The sequence below is a fragment of the Oncorhynchus mykiss genome, chromosome 16 (genome assembly GCF_013265735.2).
Source record: "Oncorhynchus mykiss isolate Arlee chromosome 16, USDA_OmykA_1.1, whole genome shotgun sequence".
In the NCBI taxonomy this organism is placed as follows: Eukaryota; Metazoa; Chordata; class Actinopteri; order Salmoniformes; family Salmonidae; genus Oncorhynchus; species Oncorhynchus mykiss.
Window position 1 is genome coordinate 56,855,894 of NC_048580.1, and position 23,537 is coordinate 56,879,430.

At 40.4% G+C, this 23,537-nt stretch overlaps 1 protein-coding gene and 1 long non-coding RNA gene across 2 annotated transcripts; both read right to left on the reverse strand.

Moving 5' to 3' along the window:
• Window positions 1-1,177: 1,177 nt before the first annotated feature.
• Window positions 1,178-20,027, reverse strand: LOC110491121 (opioid growth factor receptor-like). The gene is made up of 5 exons (XM_021564477.2): window positions 20,018-20,027; window positions 18,482-18,560; window positions 2,866-2,932; window positions 2,491-2,637; window positions 1,178-2,289 (listed from the first exon to the last, which is right to left on the reverse strand). The coding sequence occupies exons 1-5, from the start codon at window positions 20,025-20,027 to the stop codon at window positions 1,495-1,497; spliced, it is 1,098 nt and encodes a 365-aa protein (XP_021420152.2). The 3' UTR covers window positions 1,178-1,494.
• A 377-nt stretch (window positions 20,028-20,404) lies between these two features.
• On the reverse strand, window positions 20,405-21,896 carry LOC118939559. The gene is made up of 3 exons (XR_005036560.1): window positions 21,677-21,896; window positions 21,515-21,583; window positions 20,405-21,301 (listed from the first exon to the last, which is right to left on the reverse strand). It is a non-coding gene; the product is annotated as an uncharacterized LOC118939559 (long non-coding RNA).
• Window positions 21,897-23,537: the final 1,641 nt, after the last annotated feature.

Sequence of the window (23,537 nt, forward strand, 5' to 3'; positions counted from 1 at the left end):
GCATAATTAATTTTAGACACAAAAAAAAAGATCCCACCATGTCGAACAAACTTGCACCAAAAGTTCCTGTTTCCATCAAAGCGGTCTTGATTTTTATTTTTACTAGCATGCAAACAGGATGGAAACGTGGTTTTGTCCCAAACATAACCTCGGAGATGGAAGAAATGTTGTGTACCATCTCCCACAGGGTTTTCCTGAGTAAAAAGGCATCTGGCAAATCATATAATACATTAGAAAAAGAAACAATTAAACAATCAATAAATACAAATATGCTCCAGAACATAAGGAAAGTACACCCACATCCTATTGATGACATCATCCAACAAAGCAAAAGTTGTTTTACCAAATAGCTACGTCTCATTATTCCAATACTGCCAAGAAGACAATACAATCAACCAGTCAAATGTTATTTTATTTTTTTGGCAGTCATCTATAGATCACACCTCTCATACTCAAAATAATAATTGTGCAACTTTCTTGAAATAAACAAAATGACATTACAATCCTGTTCCCATTTCACAGTATGGGCTTTCAGTGAAAAAATAAAACAATGTCATCTGACACATGATACATCATACTAGATACAAAGTATATTTCCAAAATGTATTTTTCCCACCTGTGCAAAACTGTAAAGTTGTAACAAGCAAGCAACATTTCACTGTATGATATGGAATCTATCATTTCAATGTTAGACATTCCTTATCAATCTCCTCAGTACAAAGCTCCTAACTACCTGCAGTATCAACCATGGAGAACTGATTTTGCAGTCATTACCATAATCCCCTCCCCAACACAAATTCAGACATGTGAACAAATAAATTCAGTAATCCATACCAACAAAAATAACATACCCACTCGAATGTGAACACTGAGGACAGTAGATGTGAATATAATACGGCATGAAAAATGTACTGTTAAAAATCAGTGGAAACCACCCATACCCAACATCCTAGGAATCTCTGTAGAGTCAGAATGTATGCCATTCTGAGAGGATTGCAAAAGTGTAAGCAATATGCAGAGAATTTAATTTGGCATAGACAGCAATATTACGTTTTTAACGTATGGCTTATACCTATGTTATCTGATGGAGTCAATTTTGGGATTGGCCATAAATGTACACAAGTGAACATATGTCCCTTTAGTCTGCCTTGGATTCTTCCCTCCCTCCCTCCCTTCCTTCCTTCCTTCCTTCCTTCAGGAAGATCCCATGTCTTGGCTGGTAGGTGGATTCCACATCCATCACCTCCACTCCATTTTTCACTTCTTTTACATTTGTCTGTCCCTTTAAAGCTTTCTCTGTGTTGTCCCCATCCACTGGCACTGCTTTGTTATCAGTCACATCACTAAAGTCAGTCCTTGGGTGTTTTTCACCTCGTTCTGAGGAGTCCGATGGCAAGTGCTTTTTGGGGGAATCCTTTATGGTCAAATTCTTCTTGGGCGAATCCTTTTTGGGATCATCAGTCTTGACTTTGTGGGATGATGTCACGGACAGGCTCACCTGATTGGAGTGGTGGTGGTTGTTGTTGGGGACAACCATGCCTTCCTCCCGCCTGTTGCTAGGCACGCCTTGTGACCTTCCCTTTTCTTCTTGGTCGGTTGCTCCAACTTCTCAGACTCCATTTCAGATGCAGCTGGCTTGACATTGACTGAGTTCTGGACGCTGTCCTTGGCTTGACTGTTCTCTTTGAGTCCTTCCTCCATACTGTGGTCTCCTTTAACAGACTCAGGGCTGCCTGAATGGTCCATGTCAACATTGTCAGTATCATTACAGTTCCTGTTTCCCAGCGGTTCAGAGTCCTCTGAGGAGACCGCTAGCCCAGGAGGATCAACAGAAGACCCCTCGGCCTGCTTATCTCGGTCACTACTCACTGCTTCATCAGTCAATTTGGCCGTCTCTGTCACCTCCTCTGTGACATCCTTCGCTTCCTTCTGGGCTCCCCCTGCCTCTCCTCCTCTAGCCTTGGCTCGTGGGAAGCCCTCCTCTACTCCCTCTCCGTTTCCCTTCTCTGCCTTCTTCAGCTGTTTCTGGATCTTTCGGGGGCACCACACAAACTTGTCCTTGGGCTCGAAGTGCTGGAAGGCGTAGCGCAGCAACTCTTTGCGCTTCTGCTTGTCACGCACTGCAAACAGGAAGTAGTCAAACACGTTGCGCTTGATGCTACTCAGGTTCTTTTTGACCAGCATCTCCTCCAGGAAAAAGTGCACCAGTGGGCTCTGGTAATGCTCAAAACCTAGCTCCCCCAGGCCCTTCAGGATGCGCGTGATGCAGGGGTTATTGTGCATGTTCCTGAGGGGGCAAAACAAGAGAAGACACAACCAATATTTAGATGGAGGACCCCTATTTACAGTGAACACCACATACTACTAAGACAAATAAATTAGTGTTTCTCATTTAGAAATTGGACCAAGAATGGTCATAAGTGCTTCAACATGGCCCCAAGAAACCACACCCTGTAAAGTTGGCCAAGAAATGACTTCAGCAACTCATCGTTCAAGGTTGGCGAAGCGTTCCTTCCAGTTGTCGGCACGTTTGACCTCGCCTGTGTCTTTATTGACCAGCTGGATGCCATAGAACCGCAACATGAGCTCGTAGGACTCTACCAGCCTCTTCTTGGCCCCCTCACTCTCCCGGAAGGCCTGATTACACAGAGGGACAAGAGCACAGAGATCAGATTATAATCATTGCTTTGATGGAAGAGAAGCTCCATTCATATCAAAGTTGTCTGCTTACTGGACCCAAGGGAGTCCTTCGACAAGTCACCCTATGCTTACGATTTCATTAAACAACTCATTTTGAGAAAGGAGCATTGATGTGCCCCTAATACACCACAAAGATCAAGCAAAACGTTATGGTGAAGCACTCACCAGGATCTCCTTCTTGGTGAGCTCAGAGGCCATGTAGTTCACTCCAGGCTCCCGCAGTGGAAACAACCTGAGAGCAACAGTGAATTATAACTTGAGATGGCTACATATCAAAATTGTATTTGTCACATGTGCCGAATACAACAGGTGTAGGCAGACCTTACCGTTAAATGCTTACTTACAAGCCCTTAACCAACAATGCAGTTAAGAAAATATTTACTAAATAAACAGAGTAACAGAAAATAACATATATACACACACATATACACTACCTTTCAAAAGTTTGGGGTCACCTAGAAATGTCCTTTTTTGAAAGGCCAGTTGTATTGTTTTTTAAATCAGAACACAGTTTTCAGCTGTGCTAACAATTGCAAAATAGTTTTCTAAATGGATAAACATGGATTAGCTAACACAACGTGCCATTGGAACACAGGAGTGATGGTTGCTGCTAATGGGCTTCTGTATGCCTATGTACATGTTCCATAAAAAATCTGCCATTTCCAGCTACAATAGTAATTTACAACATTAACAATGTCTATACTTTATTTCTGATGAATTTGATGTTATTTTAAATGGACAAAAAAAGAAGCTTTCTTTCAAAAACAAGGACATTTCTAAGTGACCCCAAACTTTTGAACACATGCATGCACACATGTACACACACACACACACACACACACACACACACACACACACACACACACACACACACACACACACACACACACACACACACACACACACACACACACACACACACATACATATGAGATGGTTTGGGATTAATTGGATGGCAGAGTGAAGGAAAAGCAGCCAACAAGTGCTCAGTATGTGGGAGCTCTTTCAAGACTGTTGGAAAATAATTCCTCATGAAGCTGGTTGAGACAATGCCAAGAGTGTTAAAAGTTGTCATCTACGCAAAAGTGTGGCTACTTTGAAGAATCTAAAATATATCTTGATTTGTTTAACACTTTTTTGGTTACTACATGATTCCATATGCATTATTGCATAGTTTTGATATCTTCACCATTATTCAACAATGTAGAAAATAGTAAAAAAAAAAAAAAAAAACTTCTTGAAGGCGTTCCCATATATGCTGAGCACTTGTTGGCTGTTTTCCCTTCACTCTACCATCCCAAACTCTCTCAATTGGGTTGAGGTCAGGTGATTGTGAAGAACAGGTCATCTGATGCATCACTCTCCTTCTTGGGTCAAATAGCCCTTACACAGCCTGGAGGTGTGTTGGGTCACTGTCCTCTTGAAAAACGAATGATAGTGGGACTAAGTGCAAACCAGATGGGATGAATTATCACTACAGAATGCGGTGTTAGCCATGCTGGTTAAGTGTGCCTTGAATTCTAAATAAATCAGACAGTGTCACAATGCTTTACAGTGGGAAATACACATGCTGAGATCATCTGTTCACCCACACCACAAAGACACGGCGGTTGGAAACAAAAACATCCAATTTGGACTCCAGACCAAAGGACACATTTCCACCAGTCTATTTTTTAAATGTAACCTTTATTTAACTAAGCAAGTCAGTTAAGAACAAATGCTTATTTACAATAACAGCCTACTGGGGAACAGTGGGTTAACTGGACTTGTTCAGGGGCAGAACGACAGATTTTTACCTTGTCAGCTCAGGGATTTGATCCAGCAACCTTTCGGTTACTGGCCCAACGATCTAACCAGTGGCTTCCTGCCACTCTAATGTCCATTGCTTGTGTTTCTTGGCCCAAGTAAGTCTCTTCTTATTGGTGTCCTTTAGTAGTGGTTTATTCGCAGCAATTCAACCATGAAGGCATGAGATGAGATGTGTCTGTTACTTGAACTCTGAAGCATTTATTTGGGATGCAATTTCTGAGGTGCAGTTAACTCTAATGAACTTATCTTCTGCAGCAGAGTTAACTCTTCCTTTCCTGTGGCGGTCTGCATGAGTACCCGTTTCATCATAACGCTTGGTTTTTGCGACTGCACTTGAAGAAACTTTCAAAGTCATTGAAATGTTCCGCATTGACTGACCTTCATGTCTTAAAGCAATGTGATCTTCCTGTCTGGGTTGGCACCCCCCCTTGGGTTGTGCCATGGCGGAGATCTTTGTGGGCTATACTCGGCCTTGTCTCACAATGGTATGTTGGTGGTTAAAGATATCCCTCTAGTGGTGTGGGGGCTGTGCTTTGGCAAAGTGGGTGGGGTTATATCCTTCCTGTTTGGCCCTGTCCGGGGGTATCTTTGGATGGGGCCACAGTGTCTCCAGACCCCTCCTGTCTCAGCCTCCAGTATTTATGCTGCAGTAGTTTGTGTCGGGGGGCTAGGGTCAGTTTGTTGTATCTGGAGTACTTCTCCTGTCTTATCCGGTGTCCTGTGTGAATTTAAGTATGCTCTCTCTAATTCTCTTTCCTTCTCTCGGAGGACCTGAGCCCTAGGACCATGCCTCAGGACTACCTGGCATGATGACTCCTTGCTGTCCCCAGTCCACCTGGCCGTGCTGCTGCTCCAGTTTCAACTGTTCTGCCTGCGGCTATGGAATCCTGACCTGTTCACCGGACATGCTACCTGTCCCAGACCTATTATTTGACCATGCTGGTCATTTATGAACATTTGAACATCTTGGCCATGTTCTGTTATAATCTCCACCAGGCACAGCCAGAAGATGACTGGCCACCCCTCATAGCCTAGTTCCTCTCTAGGTTTCGGCCTTTCTAGGGAGTTTTTCCTAGCCAACGTGCTTAAACACCTGCATTGCCTGCTGTTTGGGGTTTTAGGCTGGGTTTCTGTACAGCACTTTGAGATATCAGCTGATGTACGAAGGGCTATATACAGTGGGGCAAAAAGTATTTAGTCAGCCACCAATTGTGGAAGTTCTCCCACTTAAAAAGATGAGAGAGGCCTGTAATTTTCATAGGTACACTTCAACTATGACAGACAAAATGCGGGGAAAAAAATCCAGAAAATCACATTGTAGGATTTTTAATGAATTTATTTGCAAATTATGGTGGAAAATAAGTATTTGGTCACCTACAAACAAGCAAGATTTCTGGCTCTCACAGACCTGTGACTTCTTCTTTAAGAGGCTCCTCTGTCCTCCACTCGTTACCTGTATTAATGGCACCTGTTTGAACTTGTTATCAGTATAAAAGACACCTGTCCACAACCTCAAACAGTCACACTCCAAACTCCACTATGGCCAAGACCAAAGAGCTGTCAAAGGACACCAGAAACAAAATTGTAGACCTGCACCAGGCTGGGAAGACTGAATCTGCAATAGGTAAGCAGCTTGGTTTGAAGCAATCAACTGTGGGAGCAAATATTAGGAAATGGAAGACATACAAGACCACTGATAATCTCCCTCGATCTGGGGCTCCACACAAGATCTCACCCTGTGGGGTCAAAATGATCACAAGAACAGTGAGCAAAAATCCCAGAACCACACGGGGGGACCTAGTGAATGACCTGCAGAGAGCTGAGACCAAAGTAACAAAGCCTACTATCAGTAACACACTACGCAGCCAGGGACTCAAATCCTGCAGTGCCCGACGTGTCCCCCTGCTTAAGCCAGTACATGTCCAGGCCTGTCTGAAGTTTGCTAGAGAGCATTTGGATGATCCAGAAGAAGATTGGGAGAATGTCATATGGTCAGATGAAACAAAAATATAACTTTTTGGTAAAAACTCAACTCGTCGTGTTTGGAGGACAAAGAATGCTGAGTTGAATCCAAAGAACACCATACCTACTGTGAAGCATGGGGGTGGAAACATCATGCTTTGGGGCTGTTTTTCTGCAAAGGGACCAGGACGACTGATCCGTTTAAAGGAAAGAATGAATGGGGCCATGTATCGTGAGATTTTGAGTGAAAACCTCCTTCCATCAGCAAGGGCATTGAAGATGAAACGTGGCTGGGTCTTTCAGCATGACAATGATCCCAAACACACCGTCCGGGCAACGAAGGAGTGGCTTCGTAAGAAGCATTTCATGATCCTGAGAGCTTTGTGTTTATTATGGATACCCATTAGCTGCTACTGAGAAAGCAGCTACTCTTCCTGGGGTCCGGAAAAATTAAGGCAGTTATATAATTTTAAAAACATTACAATACATTCATAAACAGATTTCACAACACTCTGTTTGCCCTCAGGCCCCTACTCTACTACCACATATCTACAACACAAGATCCATGTGTATGTACAGTTGAAGTCGGAAGTTTACATGCACTTAGGTTGGAGTCATTAAAACTCATTTTTCAACCACTCCACAAATTTCTTGTTAAAAACTATAGTTTTGGCAAGTCTGTTAGGACATCTACTTTGTGCATGACAAGTAATTTTTCCAACAATTGTTTACAGATTATTTCACTGAATCACAATTCCAGTGCATCAGAAGGTTACATACACTAAGTTGACAGTGCCTTTAAACAGCTTGGAAAATTCCAGAAAATTATGTAATGACTTTAGAATCTTCTGATAGGCTAATTGACATACTTTGAGTCAATTGGAGGTGTACCTGTGGATGTATTTCAAGGCCTACTTCAAACTTGCTTGATTCATGGGGTAATCAAAAGAAATCAGCAAAGACCTAAACAAAAAAAATTGTAGACCTTCACAAGTCTGGTTCATCCTTGGGAGCAATTTCCAAATGCCTGAAGGTACCACGCTCATCTGCACAAACAATAGTACGCAAGTATAAACACCTTGGGACCACGCAGCCGTCATACAGCTCAGGAAGGAGACGAGTTCTGTCTCCTAGGGATGAACATACTTTGGTGCAAAAAGTGCAAATCAATCCCAGAACAGCAGCATAGGACCTTGTGAAGATGCTGGAGGAAACGGCTACAAAAGTATCTATATCCACAGTAAAACGAGTCCTATATCGGCATAACCTGAAAGGCCGCTCAGCAAGGAAGAAGCCACGGCTCCGAAACCGCCGTAAAAAAGCCTGACTACGGTTTGCAACTGCACATTGGGACAAAGAACATACTTTTTGGAGAAATGTCCTCTGGTCTGATGAAACAAAAATAGAACTGTTTGGCCATCATTACCATCGTTAAGTTTGGAGGAAAAAGGGGGAGGCTTGCAAGCTGAAGAACACCATCCCAATCGTGAAGCACGGGGTGGCAGCATCATGTTGTGGGGGTGCTTTGCTGTAGGACGGACTGGTGCACATCACAAAATTATGTGGATAAATTGAAGCAACACCTCAAGACATAAGTCAGGAAGTTAACTTCTTGGTGACAGGGGGCAGTATTTTCACATCGGGCATGCATTTCATCCGGAATTCAACTGCCTGCTACTCATCCCCAGAAGATAAAATATGCATATTATTAGTAGATTTGGATAGAAAACACCCTGAAGTTTCTAAAACTGTTTGAATCATGTCTGAGTATAACTGAACTTATTTAGCAGGCGAAACCCTGAGGACAAACCATTCAGATTTATTAGATTTTTTAGGTCACTCTTTTCAATGGGTTTTCATTGAGAATCCAGATTTCTAAGGGACCTTCTTGCAGTTCCTATCGCTTCCACTGGATGTCAACAGTCTTTAGAAATTGGTTGAGGTTTTCCTTTGTGTAATGGCCATCTTGAACGAGGGTAACTTGAAGTGTACCGTTAGATGGAGCCGCGTGACCAGAAAGCATGCTACAGATCATCCCGTCTTCAATTTTATTAATCATTTACGTTAAAAAATACCTCAAGTTGTATTTCAAAAGTAGTTTGAAATGTTTTGGCAAAGTTTACAGGTAACCTTTGAGATATTTTGTAGTCACGTTCCGCAAGTTGGAACCGGTGTTTTTCTGGATCAAACGCGGCAAATAAATTAACATTTTGGATATATAGACGGAATTAATCGAACAAAAGGACCATTTGTGATGTTTATGGGACATATTGGAGTGCCAACAAAAGAAGCTCGTCAAAGGTAAGGCATGAATTATATTTTTATTTCTGTGTTTTGTGTCGCGCTTGCAGGGTTGAAATATGCTTTTCTTTCTTTGTTTACTATGGTACTATCCTCAGATAATAGCATTGTTTGCTTTCGCCGAAAAGCCTTTTTGAAAGGCTGGATTCACACCAAGTGTAGCTTTAATTTGCTATCTTGCATGTGTGATTTCATGAAAGTTAGATTTTTATAGTAATTTATTTGAATTTGGCGCTCTGCATTTTCTCTGGCTTTTGGCCAGGTTGGACGCTACCGTCCCACATATCCCAGAGAGGTTAAACCTTGGCAGCAAATGGGTCTTCCAAATGGACAATGACCCAAAGCATACTTCCAAAGTTCTGGCAAAATGGCTTAAGGACAACAAAGTCAAGGTATTGGAGTGACCATCACAAAGCCATGACCTCAATCCTATAGAACATTTGTGGGCAGAACTGAAAAAGCGTGTGCGAGCCCGGAGGCCTACAAACCTGACTCTGTTACACCAGCTCTGTCAGGAGGAATGGGCCAAAATTCACCCAACTTATTGTGGGAAGCTTGTGGAAGGCTACCCGAAACGTTTGACCCAAGTTAAACAATTTAAAAGGCACTGCTCCCAAATACTAATTGAGTGTATGTAAACTTCTGACCCACTGGCAATGTGATGAAAGAAATAAAAGCTGAAATAAATCACTCTACTATTATTCTGACATTTCACATTCTTAAAATAAAGTGGTGATCCTAACTGACCTAAAACAGGGAATCTTTACAATGATTAAATGTCAGGAATTGTGAAAAACTGAGTTTAAATCTATTTGGCTAAGGTGTATGTAAACTTCCAACTTCAACTGTATGTGTCGGTGTTGCTTCACAGCCCCCAGTGCTCCATAAAGGTCTATTTTTATCTTAATCTATTTTTGTCTGATTCTACTGCTTGCATCAGTTACTTGATGTGGAATAGAGTTCCATGTAGGCATGGCTCTATGTAGTACTGTGCGCCTCCCATAGTCTGTTCTCGACTTGGGGACTGTGAAGGGACCTCTGGTGGCATGTCTTGTGGGGGTATGCATGGTGTCTGAGCTGTGTGCCAATCGTTTAAAACAGACCGCTTGGTGCTTTCAATGTCAATACCTCTCACAAATAAAAGTAGTGATGAAGTCAATCTCTTCTCTACTTTCAGCCAGTGCATGTTATTAATGTTTGCCCTCTTGTGTACATCCAAGGACCAGCTGTGCTGCCCTGTTCTGAGCCAAATGCAATTTTCCTAAATCCCTTTGTGGCCACAAGACTGAACAGTAGTCAAGGTGCGACAAAACTAGAGCCTGTAGGACCTGCCTTGTTGATAGTGCTGTTAGGGTAGAGTAGCACTTTATTATGGACAGACTTTATTCGCTACTGTTGAATCAATATGTTTTGACCATGACAGTATACAATCCAGGGTTACCTTAACTTGCTCAATTTCCACATTATTTATTACAATATTTAGTTGAGGTTTAGTGAATGATTTGTCCCAAATACAATGATTTTATTTTTATATTTTTTACTTATTCCTTGCCACCCATTCTGAAACTGCAGCTCTTTGTTAAGTGTTGCAGTCATTTCAGTTTTTGTAGTAGCTGACGTGTATAGTGTTGAGTCATCCACATACATAAACACACTGCCTTTACTCCAGTGGCATGTCGTTAGTAAAGATTGAAAAAAGGGGCTGAGACAGCTGCCCTGGGGAATTCCTGATTCTACCTGGATTATGTTGGAGGCTTCCATTAACCTGTTAGAGCTCTAGGGGTGCTATTTCATTTTTGGATAAAAAACGTTCCCGTTTTAAGCGCGATATTTTGTCACGAAAAGATGCTCGACTATGCATATTCTTGACAGTTTTGGAAAGAAAACACTCTGAAGTTTCAGAATCTGCAAAGATTTTGTCTGTAAGTGCCCCAGAACTCATTCTACAGGCAAAACCAAGATGATGCATCACCCAGGAATTAGCAGAATTTCTGAAGCTCTGTTTTCCATTCTCTCCTTATATGGCTGTGCTTGCGCAACGAATGAGCCTACACTTTCTGTCGTTCGCCCAAGGTCTTAGCAGCATTGTGACGTATTTGTAGGCATGTCATTGGAAGATTGACCATAAGAGACTACATTTTCCAAGTGTCCGCCTGGTGTCCTGCGTCGAATTCGGTGCGCAATTGCCAGCTGCTTCTACTTTACCATTTGATTCAGGGGAGAAAGCATGTGTCCAAGAACGATGTATCAATGAAGAGATATGTGAAAAACACCTTGATGATTGATTCTAAACAACGTTTGCCATGTTTTCAGTCGATATTATGGAGTTAATTTGGAAAAAAGTTCGCGTTTTGAGGACTGAATTTTGGGATTTTTTTTGGTAGCCAAATGTGATGTATAAAACGGAGCTATTTCTAATACACAAGGAATCTTTTTGGAAAAACTGAGCATCTGCTATCTAACTGAGAGTATCCTCATTGAAAACATCAGAAGTTCTTCAAAGGTAAATGATTTTATTTGAAGGCTTTTATGTTTTTGTTAATGTTGCGTGCTGGATGCTAACGCTAATGCTAACGCTAAATGCTAACGCGAAATGCTAACGCTAGCTAGCTACTTTTACACAAATGATTGTTTTCCTATGGTTGAGAAGCATATTTTGAAAATCTGAGATGACAGTGTTGTTTACAAAAGGCTAAGCTTGAGAGATGGCATATTTATTTCATTTCATTTGCGATTTTCATAAATAGTTAACGTTGTGTTATGCTAATGAGCTTGCTGATAGATTTACACAATCCTGGATACAGGGGTTTTTTCATAGCTAAACGTGACGCAGAAAACGGAGCGATTTGTCCTAAACAAATAATCTTTCAGGAAAAACTGAACATTTGCTATCTGAGAGTCTCCTCATTGAAAACATCTGAAGTTCTTCAAAGGTAAATGATTTTATTTGAATGCTTTTCTGTTTTTTTGTGTAAATGTTGCCAGCTGAATGCTAATGCTAAATGCTACGTTAGCCATCAATACTGTTACACAAATGCTTGTTTTGCAATGGTTGAGAAGCATATTTTGAAAATCTGAGATGACAGTGTTGTTAACAAAAGGCTAAGCTTGAGAGCTAGCATATTTATTTCATTTCATTTGCGATTTTCATGAATAGTTAACGTTGCGTTATGGTAATGAGCTTGAGTCTGTATTCACGATCCCGGATCCGGGATGGGGAGATCAGAAAGGTTAAATAACACGCTCTATGTTCTGTTAGACAGGTAACTCTTTATCCACAATATAGCAGAGGGTGTAAAGCCATAACACAAGTTTCCAGCAGCAGACTATGATCAATAATGTCAAAAGCCACACTAAGTTGAAATAAAACAGCTCCACCAATCTTTTTATCAATCTCTCAGCCAATCAGTTATTTCTGTAAGTGCTGTGCTTGTTGAATGTCCTTCCCTATAAGCATGCTGAAATTGTTATTTTTTTTCTTCTTTAAAATAGCATTGTATCTGGTCAAACACCATTTTTCCCAAAAGCTTACTAAGGGTTGGTAAGAGGATGATTGGTCAGATATCTGAGCCAGTAAAAGGGGGCTTTACTATTTTTTGGGTAGCTAAATGACTTTTGCTTCCCTCCTGGCCTGAGGGCACACACTTTCTAGTAGGCTTAAATTGAAGATATTGCAAATAGGAGTGGAAACATCACCTGCTATTATCCTCAGTAATTTTAAATCCCAAGTTGTCAGACCCCGGTGGCTTGTCATTGTTGATAGACAACAATAATTTCCCCACCTCTTCCACTCACTATGGAATTCATAATTACAATTCTTGTCTTTCATAATTTGGTCAGATATACTTGAATTTGTACTGTCAGCGTTTATTGCTGGCATGTCATTGCCCAAGTTTGCTAATCTTGCCAATGAAAAACAATCATTAAAATAGTTAAAGCAATATCAGTCGGTTTTGTGATGAGCCATCGGATTTAATGAATGATGGAGGCGAGTTTGCCTTTGCCAAAATTTCACTGTAGGTGCTCCAAAGCATTTTACTGTCATTCTGTGTTTCATAGTGTAGATTCTTCTATTTAAAACCTCTTAGAGATTCCTAGTGATCCCTTCCCGCTCTAATCCCGTTAACGGGATTGATTTGACAACATCCAGTGAAATTGCAGCGCGCCAAATTCAAAAACAGAAATACTGATAATACAAATTCATAAAACATACAAGTGTTATACATCAAAATAATGCTTCACTTCTTGTTAATCCAGCTGCTGTGTCAGATTTCAAAAAGGCTTTACAGCAAAAGCAGATCATGCAATTATCTGAGGACAGCGCCCCGCATACAATCACATGAAAATCAGATTTCAACCAGGCAGGCGCGTGACAAAAGTCAGAAATAGCGATATAATTCATGCCTTACCTTTGAAGATCTTCTGTTGGCACTCCAAAATGTCCCAGAAACATCACAAATGGTCCTTTTGTTCGATAATGTCCTTCTTTATGTCCCAAAAATGTCAATTTATTTGGCGCGTTTGATTCAGAAATACACTGGTTTCAACTCGCCCAACATGTCTACAAAAGTATCTAATAAATTACCTGTAAACTTGGTCCAAACATTTCAAACAACGTTCCTAATCCAACCTTAGGTACCCTAAAACGTAAATAATTGATACAATTTTAGACGGGATATACTGTTTTTCAATAACGGATAAAAACAACATGAAGCGCGTTCCAGGTCACGCGCACCAAAAGACTTGGATGGACCAAGAGTCCATCTGAGTGACACATGGAAAGAACAGGACTACTTATTCATTTCTCAAAGGAAAAACAACCAATTTCTAAAGACTGACATCTAGTGGAAGCCATAGGAACTGCAACCAGGTTCCTCATAAATAGGGTTTCCCATAGAAAACTAATTGAAAACACAGTGACCTAAATGTTTTTATTTTTCCTGGATGGTTAGACCTAGGGGTTTCGCCTGCCAAATCAGTTCTGTTATACACAGACATTATTTTAACGGTTTTAGAAACTTTAGAGTGTTTTCTATCCAAATCTACCAATTATATGCATATCCTAGCTTCTGGGCGTGAGTAACAGGCAGTTTACTTTGGGCACGCTTTTCATCCGGACGTGAAAATAGTGCCCCCTAGCCCAAAGAGGTTTTAATCAGTTTGGTCACGACTTCTCAATTTGCAGAACATTTGCCAATCATTTGTGCAGCCAGACTTATTTGCCATTCCTTTTGCCTCATCCCTCTCAACCAAACACATTTTAAATTCCTCATCAATCCATGGGGATGTAACAGTATTTACAGTAATTCTCTTAATGGTTGCATGCTTATTAGTAATTCAAGATATACAGTGCCTTGCGAAAGTATTCGGCCCCCTTGAACTTTGCGACCTTTTGCCACATTTCAGGCTTCAAACATAAAGATATAAAACTGTATTTTTTTGTGAAGAATCAACAATAAGTGGGACACAATCATGAAGTGGAACGACATTTATTGGATATTTCAAACTTTTTTAACAAATCAAAAACTGAAAAATTGGGGGTGCAAAATTATTCAGCCCCTTTACTTTCAGTGCAGCAAACTCTCTCCAGGAGTTCAGTGAGGATCTCTGAAGGATCCAATGTTGACCTAAATGACTAATGATGATAAATACAATCCAGGCAGTTAACCCACTGTTCCTAGGCCGTCATTGAAAATAAGAATTTGTTCTTAACTGACTTGCCTAGTTAAATAAAGGTAAAATAAAATAAAAAAATAAATAAATACAATCCACCTGTGTGTAATCAAGTCTCCGTATAAATGCACCTGCACTGTGATAGTCTCAGAGGTCCGTTAAAAGCACAGAGAGCATCATGAAGAACAAGGAACACACCAGGCAGGTCCGAGATACTGTTGTGAAGAAGTTTAAAGCTGACTGTTACGGAACTTTTTGACATTTCGTCATATTATAGTGGACGCGCTTTGTGACTTTGGAATTGTTTACCAAACGCGCTAACCAAAGTAGCTAATTGGACATAAATAACAGACATTTTCGAACAAATGAAGCATTTATTGTGGACCTGGGATTCCTAAGACTGCATTCTGATGGAGTTCATCAAAGGTAAGGAAACATTTATCATGTATTTTCTGGTTTCTGTTGACTCCAACATGACGGCTAATTTGGCTTCTGTTCTGAGCGCCGTCTCAGATTATTGCATGTGCTGCTTTTTCCGAAAACTTTTTTTGAAATCTGACACAGCGGTTGCATTAAGGAGAGGTATATCTATAATTCCATGTGTATAACTTGTATTATCTACATTTATGATGAGTATTTCTGTTAAAATGATGTGGCTATGCAAAATCACTTGATGTTTTTGGAACTAGTGAATCTAAATAGCCAATGTAAACTCAGATTTTTTTATATAAATATGAACTTTATCAAAAAACATGCATGTATTGTGTAACATGAAGTCCTATGAGTGTCATCTGATGAAGATAATTCAAGGTTAGTAATTCATTTTATCTTTATTTCTGCTTTTTGTGAATGCTATATTTAGCTGGAAAATGGCTGTGCTTATTGTGGTTTGGTGGAGACCTAACATAATCGTTTGTAGTGCTTTCGCTGAAAAGCCTATTTGAAATCAGACACTTTGGTGGGATTAACAACAAGATTACCATTAAAATTATATAAAACACGTGTATGTTTTAGGAATTGTAATTATGAGATTTCTGTGGTTTGAATTTGGCGCTATTTTCACTGGTAGTTGTCATATCGATCCCGGTATTGGGATTGCAGCCATAACAAGTTAACCTCTTGAAGCTAGGGGGCACTATTTTTATGTTTGGAAAAATAACGTTCCCAAAGTAAACGGCCTATTTCTCAGAACCAGATGTTAGAATATGCATATACTTGACAGATTAGGATAGAAAACTCTAAAGTTTCCAAAACTGTCAAAATAGCGTCTGTGCGTATAAAAGAACTGATATTGCAGGCGAAACCCTGAGAAAAATCAAACCAGGAAGGGGCTTCTATTTTGAAAACTCCATGTTCCATAGCCTCCCATTGCTCCATTTAAAGGGACATCAACCAGATTCCTTTTCCTATCACTTCCTCAAGGTGTCAGTCTTCAGACATAGTTTCAGGCCTTTATTTTGAAGAATGAGCGTGAATGACCACATTGCGTAAATGGATAGGTGGGGGCTCAGAGTGAATTGTGCGCAAAAAGAGAAAGGCGCCATTGTTACTCCTGGTCCTAGTGAAAAGCCAACTGTCCCGGTTGATATATTAATCAAATAGATATTTGAAAAACACCCTGAGGATTGATTATAGAAAATGTCTGACATGTTTCTGTGGACATTATGGATATCATTTGTCATTTTTGTCTGCGTTGTCGTGACCGCTCTTTCCGGTGGATTCCTGGGCATAACGCACCAAACTAACGGAGGTATTTGGATATAAAAAATATCTTTATGGAACAAAAGGAGCATTTGTTGTGTAACTGGGAGTATTGTGAGTGAAAACATCCGAAGATCAAAGGTAAACGATTAATTTGATTGCTTTTTGTGACCAAGTTACCTGATGCTAAGTGTACTTTTGTCGAGCGATCGATAAACTTAAACGCTGTAAAGCATAACTTCAAAATCTGAGACAACAGGTGGATTAACAAAAGGCTAAGCTGTGTTTTGTAATATTGCACTTGTGATTTCATGAATATGAATATTTTATATTAATATTATTTGACTGTGCTATTCAGCGTTGCTGATGACAATTATCCCGGATCCGGTATGGGTGGTTCAGAACTTCTTATGGCTTGGGGGCAGTATTTCGACGTCTGGATTAGAAGCATGCCCAAAGTAAACTGCCTGTTACTCAAGCCCAGAAGCTAGGATAGGCATAAAATTGGTAGATTGCGATAGAAAACTATAAAGTTTCCAGAACTGTTAAAATAATATCTGAGTATAACAGAACTGATATGGCAGGCAAAAACCTGAGGAAAACCCATCCAGGAAGTGGGATTTTTTTGATATGGGTATTTTCAATTGAATGCCTTTTGAGTATCTAATGGGTTAGGACCCATATTGCATGTTTTGACCGCCTTTGAACCAGTGGATTACTGAACAAAACTGAGTTTTTGGGATATAAAGAGGGACTTTATCAAACATTTGTGTAGCTGGGACTCTAACCATATGAAGATCTTCAAAGGTAAGTGATTCATTTTAAAATCGCTATTTCTGTCTTTTGTAATTCCTTTACATGGTTGTAAAATGTTTGTATGCTTTTGGTAAGCATGGTATGCTTTCAATGTAAAGCCTCTTTGAAATCTGACAAAGCGGCTGGATTAACAAGAAGTTCATCTTTAAGCCGATGTATAACACTTGTATTTTTTATGAATGTTTATTATGACTATTTCTGTATTTTGAATTTGGCGCTCTGCAATTTCACCGGATGTTGTCGAGGTGGGTCGCTAGCAGAACACCTGCGCCAGAAAGGTTCAATGCTAACTGCGTCGATTATAGGCCCCCTTTGTTTATCCTACAGTTCTGATTTGGTGTACAGGAAGAATACTGTAAGAACGACCCATGTTCTGAATTCTGTCGCAGTACATTTCAAAAGTGCCGAACAAATAGTTATATTGATTACGTCCGTCCTAGCTCGCTCATGTCTTAATCCAAATTACGGATTGCCTCTTATCTGCTCGTCGTTGCTATAGGGCATAGTTTGTACATATCAATTGTCGGTAGAAACCACATTTGTTTAAGCAAGTCAAACATATCTGCAACAGTGTCTTCGGAAAGAAAGTATTCTGAACTCAACTTTTTGTTGCGTTAACAGCCTTATTCTAAAATTTATATTTAAAAAATCCTACGCAATCTACACACAATACCCGATAAAGACAATGGGAAAACTGTTTTCTAAATTTTTTTGCAAATGTATGAAAAATAAACAGGAAAAACGTATTTACATAAGTATTCAGACCCTTGGCTATGAGACTCGAAATTGAGCTCAGGTGCATCCTGTTTCCATTGATTATCCTTGAAATGTTTATACAACTTGGAGTCCACCTGTGGTAAATTCAATTGATAGGGTCATGATTTGGAAAGGCACATACCTGTCTATATAAGCTCCCACAGTTGACAGTGCATGTCAGAGCAAAAACCATGCCATGAGGTCAAAGGAATTGTCCTTAGAGCCCTGAGACAGGATTGTGTCGAGGTACAGATCTGGGGATGGGTACCAAAACATTTCTGCAGCATTGAAGGTCAAGAACACAGTGGCCTTAAATCATTATTCAATGGAAGAAGTTTGGAACCACCAAGACTCTTCCTACAGCTGGCCACCTGGCCAAACTGAGCAATCGGGGGAGAAGGGCCTTGGTCAGGGAGGTGACCAAGAAACCGATGGTCACTAACAGAGCTCTGGAGTTCCTCTGTGGAGATGGGAGAACCTTCCAAAAGGACAACCATCTCTGCAGCACTCCAACCATCTCTGCAGCACTCCTTTATGGTAGAGCGGACAGACAGAAGCCACTCCTCAGTAAAAGGCACATGACAGCCTGCTTGTAGTTTGCCAAAAAGGCACCTAAAGACCCTTAGACTATGACCAACAAGATTCTTTGGGTCTGATGAAACCAAGATTGGACTCCGTTTTAAAATGTGGCCTTTTAAGATGTACATTAGAAATAAATACAACTAGCCCATAACAGAAGCAAAGCATTTAGGACCACACTTACCACTGAATGTAGGAGTGAACTCTCTCCAGCCTCTTATAGTCAGTCCTCCATTCTTTATGAAATGACTCGATTAAAATGTCTAAACAAAAATACAAAAGGTCATTACATACAGTACTTTAAAAAAGTACCTTGGATTTCATCACATTTTATTGGGTTACAATGTGTGATTGAAATTGATTTAGTTGTAATCTTGTCAACAATCTACACAAAATATTCTGTGATTTCAAAGTATAAGATTTTTTTTTATTTTTAAGATTCATATAAATTAAATATCTAAAATAGTCTTTGCATAAGTATTCAGCTCCCTGAGTCAATCAATACATGTTAGAAACACCTTTGGGAGCAAATACAGCGGAGTGTTCTTGAGTAAGTCTAAGGGCCCGATCCTGATTTAGGAATTTATGCCTTTCCTACGCCCTTCTCAGTATTTGGTATTCAGATTTACCTTTTCAGTTGTGTAACGCAATCTGCAGGTGTGGCTAACTTGTGCGCCACAAATAAATGTAATGCAACCACTGAAAACACTCCCACTTGCTGGCCAACACATTTTCTTGGAGTTTTCATTCAATGGAGTTTTCAGTACAATTATCTTAAAACGGAACTGAAATCGTATTAAAATCTGCTCATATACACCCCCATGAAGAATGACACTTAAAAAAAAATATGACAAGCGAGTAATTAGATACGGTCATTTTCACGTTTTCATGATTAGAATGTTTGGGAATTACATATACTAAGGCATTTGAGAACTCTATAGTAATATAGAGTGGGAAAGCGGCTGTGCATTGGGACAATCCAGAACTGGAGTCTACGCAGACCAGTGCGCCATAGCTAACGGTACAGGAAGACTATACGCAAACAAGCCATTTGCCACAAGGGCCTGTCATCATTCACTTTGAACTGGACTGTGTGTTAATTAACAAGCAGTTGCAACAGCGCGATTTTAGATTAGAACGCGTTCAACAAAATACACTTGAATGGATTCCTGCAAATACGTAGCTAAATACCACAGGAATCCTTTTACATTTGGAAACTTTGATCAAACCATAAAAAAAGGTGTGTGTGTGTGTGTGTGTATAGGGAGAGCATATCAACAAGTAATGCTAGCCAGCGCAAGATGAGCTCAAATCTAAACGAAGGGACATTAGATAAACCCTTACTGGCTAAAGTTGGCTACCTTGCTAGCTAACTACTTCCAGACACAAATGAGAGAACACCTCACTGACTATTTTACTCACTAGCAGAGCTGGTTAGGCTGTTTAACATGTTAGAGTGTTCATTACTTTTTAGTTTAATGACACCGGTCATAGTCGGCGCAGAGCGTATTGTACGTTCATTAATTCAGTTATTCTGCACTCCGGCACACCCAGACAAGAGCGCTCTGAAATCGAAGTAGATGCTAACTGAATAACCGCCGTTCAGCATAGATAGCTAGTGAAGCGATTCACATTTCTTGCTAGCTAACCAAATGACACGTGCATCTGTTTTTAGCTCGCTACATAGATACGCTAGCATATTATCCACATTATGACTGACTTGTGATCATTGTCCTTGCAGGTTTGATTGTATTGACATCCCAGCCTTAGTTACATTCGTCCGTTTGTACAACATATTGTGTCATTGAAACTGAAACAGTGCATCCCGAATGGAGGCAGCAAACAATGTACCAGGCTAGCTAGGATTTACAACCTGATAGCAACATTTTTTGGACTACCAAGAAACCTATTGGTGAATTATATTAATCATGCATTGAACTGCATCCATTCTGCCAACAATGCCGTATTGTACGTAATGGAATGTTGAGTGAAATATTTTTTTAGTTTTAAAACCCTCTTATAAAAAGTTGGTTTTGTAGCATACATTTTATATTTGACTGATATGATTGCAGATAAACAAAGTAATTGAAACGATGTCAGTTCCACTTTTAAAATATGGTGTAACTTTAATTTGAATTTTGTCAACAGACTCAATGGAATACATCAAGAGTACAGGTTCAGAATATAGGGATCAATCATGGAACAGGATGACAACGGTCCAGGCATCCTGAACCGTGCGCCAGGCTACTGGTTAAACCTGCTATGTGTGGTAAGAGTTCTATAATGATTCAAATAGGCTACATGTCCCAAATGATTGTACACTGTTAGCCTAATATGATCCACTAATGCTAGTGACCATCAGGAACAATTTACAAGGATGTGACAGAGGAAAGAAACGTAAACAGAATGGAATGATGCAAAAATAAAATGTATGTGGTATTACTGACTGTGGCTCCCAATAGTGGCTAACATTTAACATGATACAAATTGTAAAATAAAAACAGAAAAGCACAAACATATTATCAAAACATTCTAAAAGGTCATACATCAACCCAGCATGTTCAGCCCTTCAGAAGCCTATAACTTGAGTCTCTGAATATCATCCACGCAAATTATGAGGGCACACAATTAAATTCAGAATAGCGGCACATTTCATTGTGGAAAAAGGGGCCTCAATATATAATATGAGTTTCAGTTTGCTTCCATATGGCTGGTTATACCCTCGTCTCCAAAGAAAATCAAATGTTATTAGTCCCATGAGCTGAATACAACAGATGTAGACATGACAGTGAAATGCTTACTTAAAATGTGAAATGCTTACAAAATCCAAGGGGTATGAATACTTTTGCAAGGCATTGTATATGCTTTTACTCATTACGCACATTTTATAGCCATTGAAAACTGATTAAATAGCAAGTGACCTACCATCAGGGGAGGCGGGATATTCATTGAGATAGAATTTTAAATTAAACATTCTTTCTCCTGAGCATTCATCTGTTAGATTCTGCGGAGAGAGAAATATCACAGTCAGATGTCTAGATTACATCTTTAAGACTATAACAAGATATAAGCAGATGTGTAGGGCCTGGAGTTCTGGTCAGGAAAAACATTGTGTCTTGGTAAGCCCAGGTTATCCTAGCTTTTCCTGTCAAGTTCACATGGACAACAAAAACTCCAGACCCTATTCCTGTGTAATAACAAGGGCCCTTATACTTACAGGATACCCTCGTCTGTAGTTCTGCATGTCCTTCGCAGCCCTCATGTTTCTGGAGGACGTGTTTGACCACTGGAAGACATGGTACATCAGAGATACTGGATGTTACATTTGGCAGAAATCTATTGGCATTATTTGTCCCTTTGTGTACCTAAAAATACTGACCTGGGTGTCAAGTCAATGGAACCGAAGAGGAGACAATAATCATCCCATAGTTTCCCTGTTTGGCCAGTTGCAGAGAAGGATGACAGTGTAGGGGCAACCTGAACCAGCTCCAAACAGCAGCAGAGTTTGTGCATTCTACACATTCCACTGTCTACCTGTTAAATTTCTGCATGGCGCCGTGGTTGGTGGTCACCACTGAGAGACTGGGGGATAATCTCAATTGCATACTCACATCCTTCTCAAAAACCCATTGGATGAGAAAGCCAGAGGACCCTCCCCTCTGATCTTCTCCAATGGGTTTTGAGAAGGAGGCAAGGAGAGAACACGAAGAGTATGCAATTGAGACTCTCCCTGAGAGTTCACATATTCACTTCTGATTAGCTAGCTACCTGGGCTAGCAAGCCTTTTAGAGACGTAGTTCAATCTACAGTACAAATCAAGTACACACTACTTCAGGTCACTGGTAGAAAGTGTTTGATATAAACCCATCTTCCCAATAGCTAATGTTAAAGGAGAATTTAACCCCAAATTGTTACCCATCTCCACTGCTGTGGCAGTCGGCTACATAAAATTATACAAAATAATCTCAAATATTTTAGGTAGGAAAGTACACATTTCTTGACCCAAAACCAATAGTACTTTTGACAAATTGCTAATTTGGCCTGTAAGCTTTCAATAAAACAATGAATTTGTCCACAGGTCACGAATTTGTGAATCATGCATTCACTGACAATGGAGCAGTGTGAGGCAGGCCTGCAATCAAGCAACATCACAAGTCACATGACCCGTTTTTGCAGTTCTCAAATATGCTATCCAGGGAGAGGGGGCAAACTCCACTGAACTAGTATCAATATGGAACCACTTGGGAGTTTCTAGATTTTGGGTCAACTTTTCCTTTAACATTATACAGTGCAGTCTGAAAGTACTCAGACATTACTTTTTCCATATTTTGTTACTTACGGCATTATTCTAAAATTGATTAAATGGGTCACTATCTACACACAATACCCCGTAATGACAAAACGAAAACAAGTTTAGAAATATTCGCAAGATTTATTAAAATTAAAAACATATATATACCTTATTTACATAAATATTCAGACTATTGAAGGTCCAAGACCTCAGTGGCCTCCATCATTCTTAAATGGAAGACGTTTGAAATCATCAAGACTCTTCCTAGAGCTGGCCGCCCGGCCAAACTGAGCAATCCTTGGTCAGGGAGGTGACCAAGAACCCGATGGTCACTCTGACAGAGCTCCAGAGGTCCTCTGTGGAGATGGGAGAACCTTCCAGGAGGACAACCAACTCTGCAGCACGCCACCAATCAGGCCTTTATGGTAGAGTGGCCAGATGGAATCCACTCCTCAGTAATAGGAACATGACAACCCACTTGGAGTTTGCCAAAAGGAACCTAAAGGATGATGACCATGAGCAACTAGATTTTCTGATCTGATGAAACCTTTGGCTTAATGTTTCCCGGAGGAAACCTGACACCATCCCTACAGTGAAGCATGGTGGTGGCAGCGTCATGCTGTGGGGATGTTTTTCAGTGGCAGGGAGACTAGTCAGAAGAGAGGGAAATAGGAATGGAGCAAAGTACAGAAATCAGGGTCGCTCAGGGTCGCAGACTGGGGGCGAAGTTTCACCTTACAACAGGACAACGACCCTAAACACACAGCCAAGACAACGCAGGAGTAGCTTCAGGACAAGTCTCTGAATCACCTTGAGTGGCCCAGGCAGAACCTGGACTTGAACCCGCTCAAACATTTCTGGAGTAGAGGTCGATCGATTAGTCGGAATGGCCAATTAATTAGGGCCGATTTCAAGTTTTCATAATCTGTAATCTGCCTTTTTGGATGAC

Excerpts from the sequence above, each read along its gene's own strand:
- LOC110491121 (XM_021564477.2), bottom strand. Across the intron at positions 2,638-2,865 it reads TCACCAAGAAGGAGATCCTG|GCCTTCCGGGAGAGTGAGGG; the intron begins GTGAGTGCTTCA and ends CTGTGTAATCAG. Across the intron at positions 2,290-2,490 it reads AACGCTTCGCCAACCTTGAA|AGGAACATGCACAATAACCC; the intron begins CGATGAGTTGCT and ends TTTTGCCCCCTC.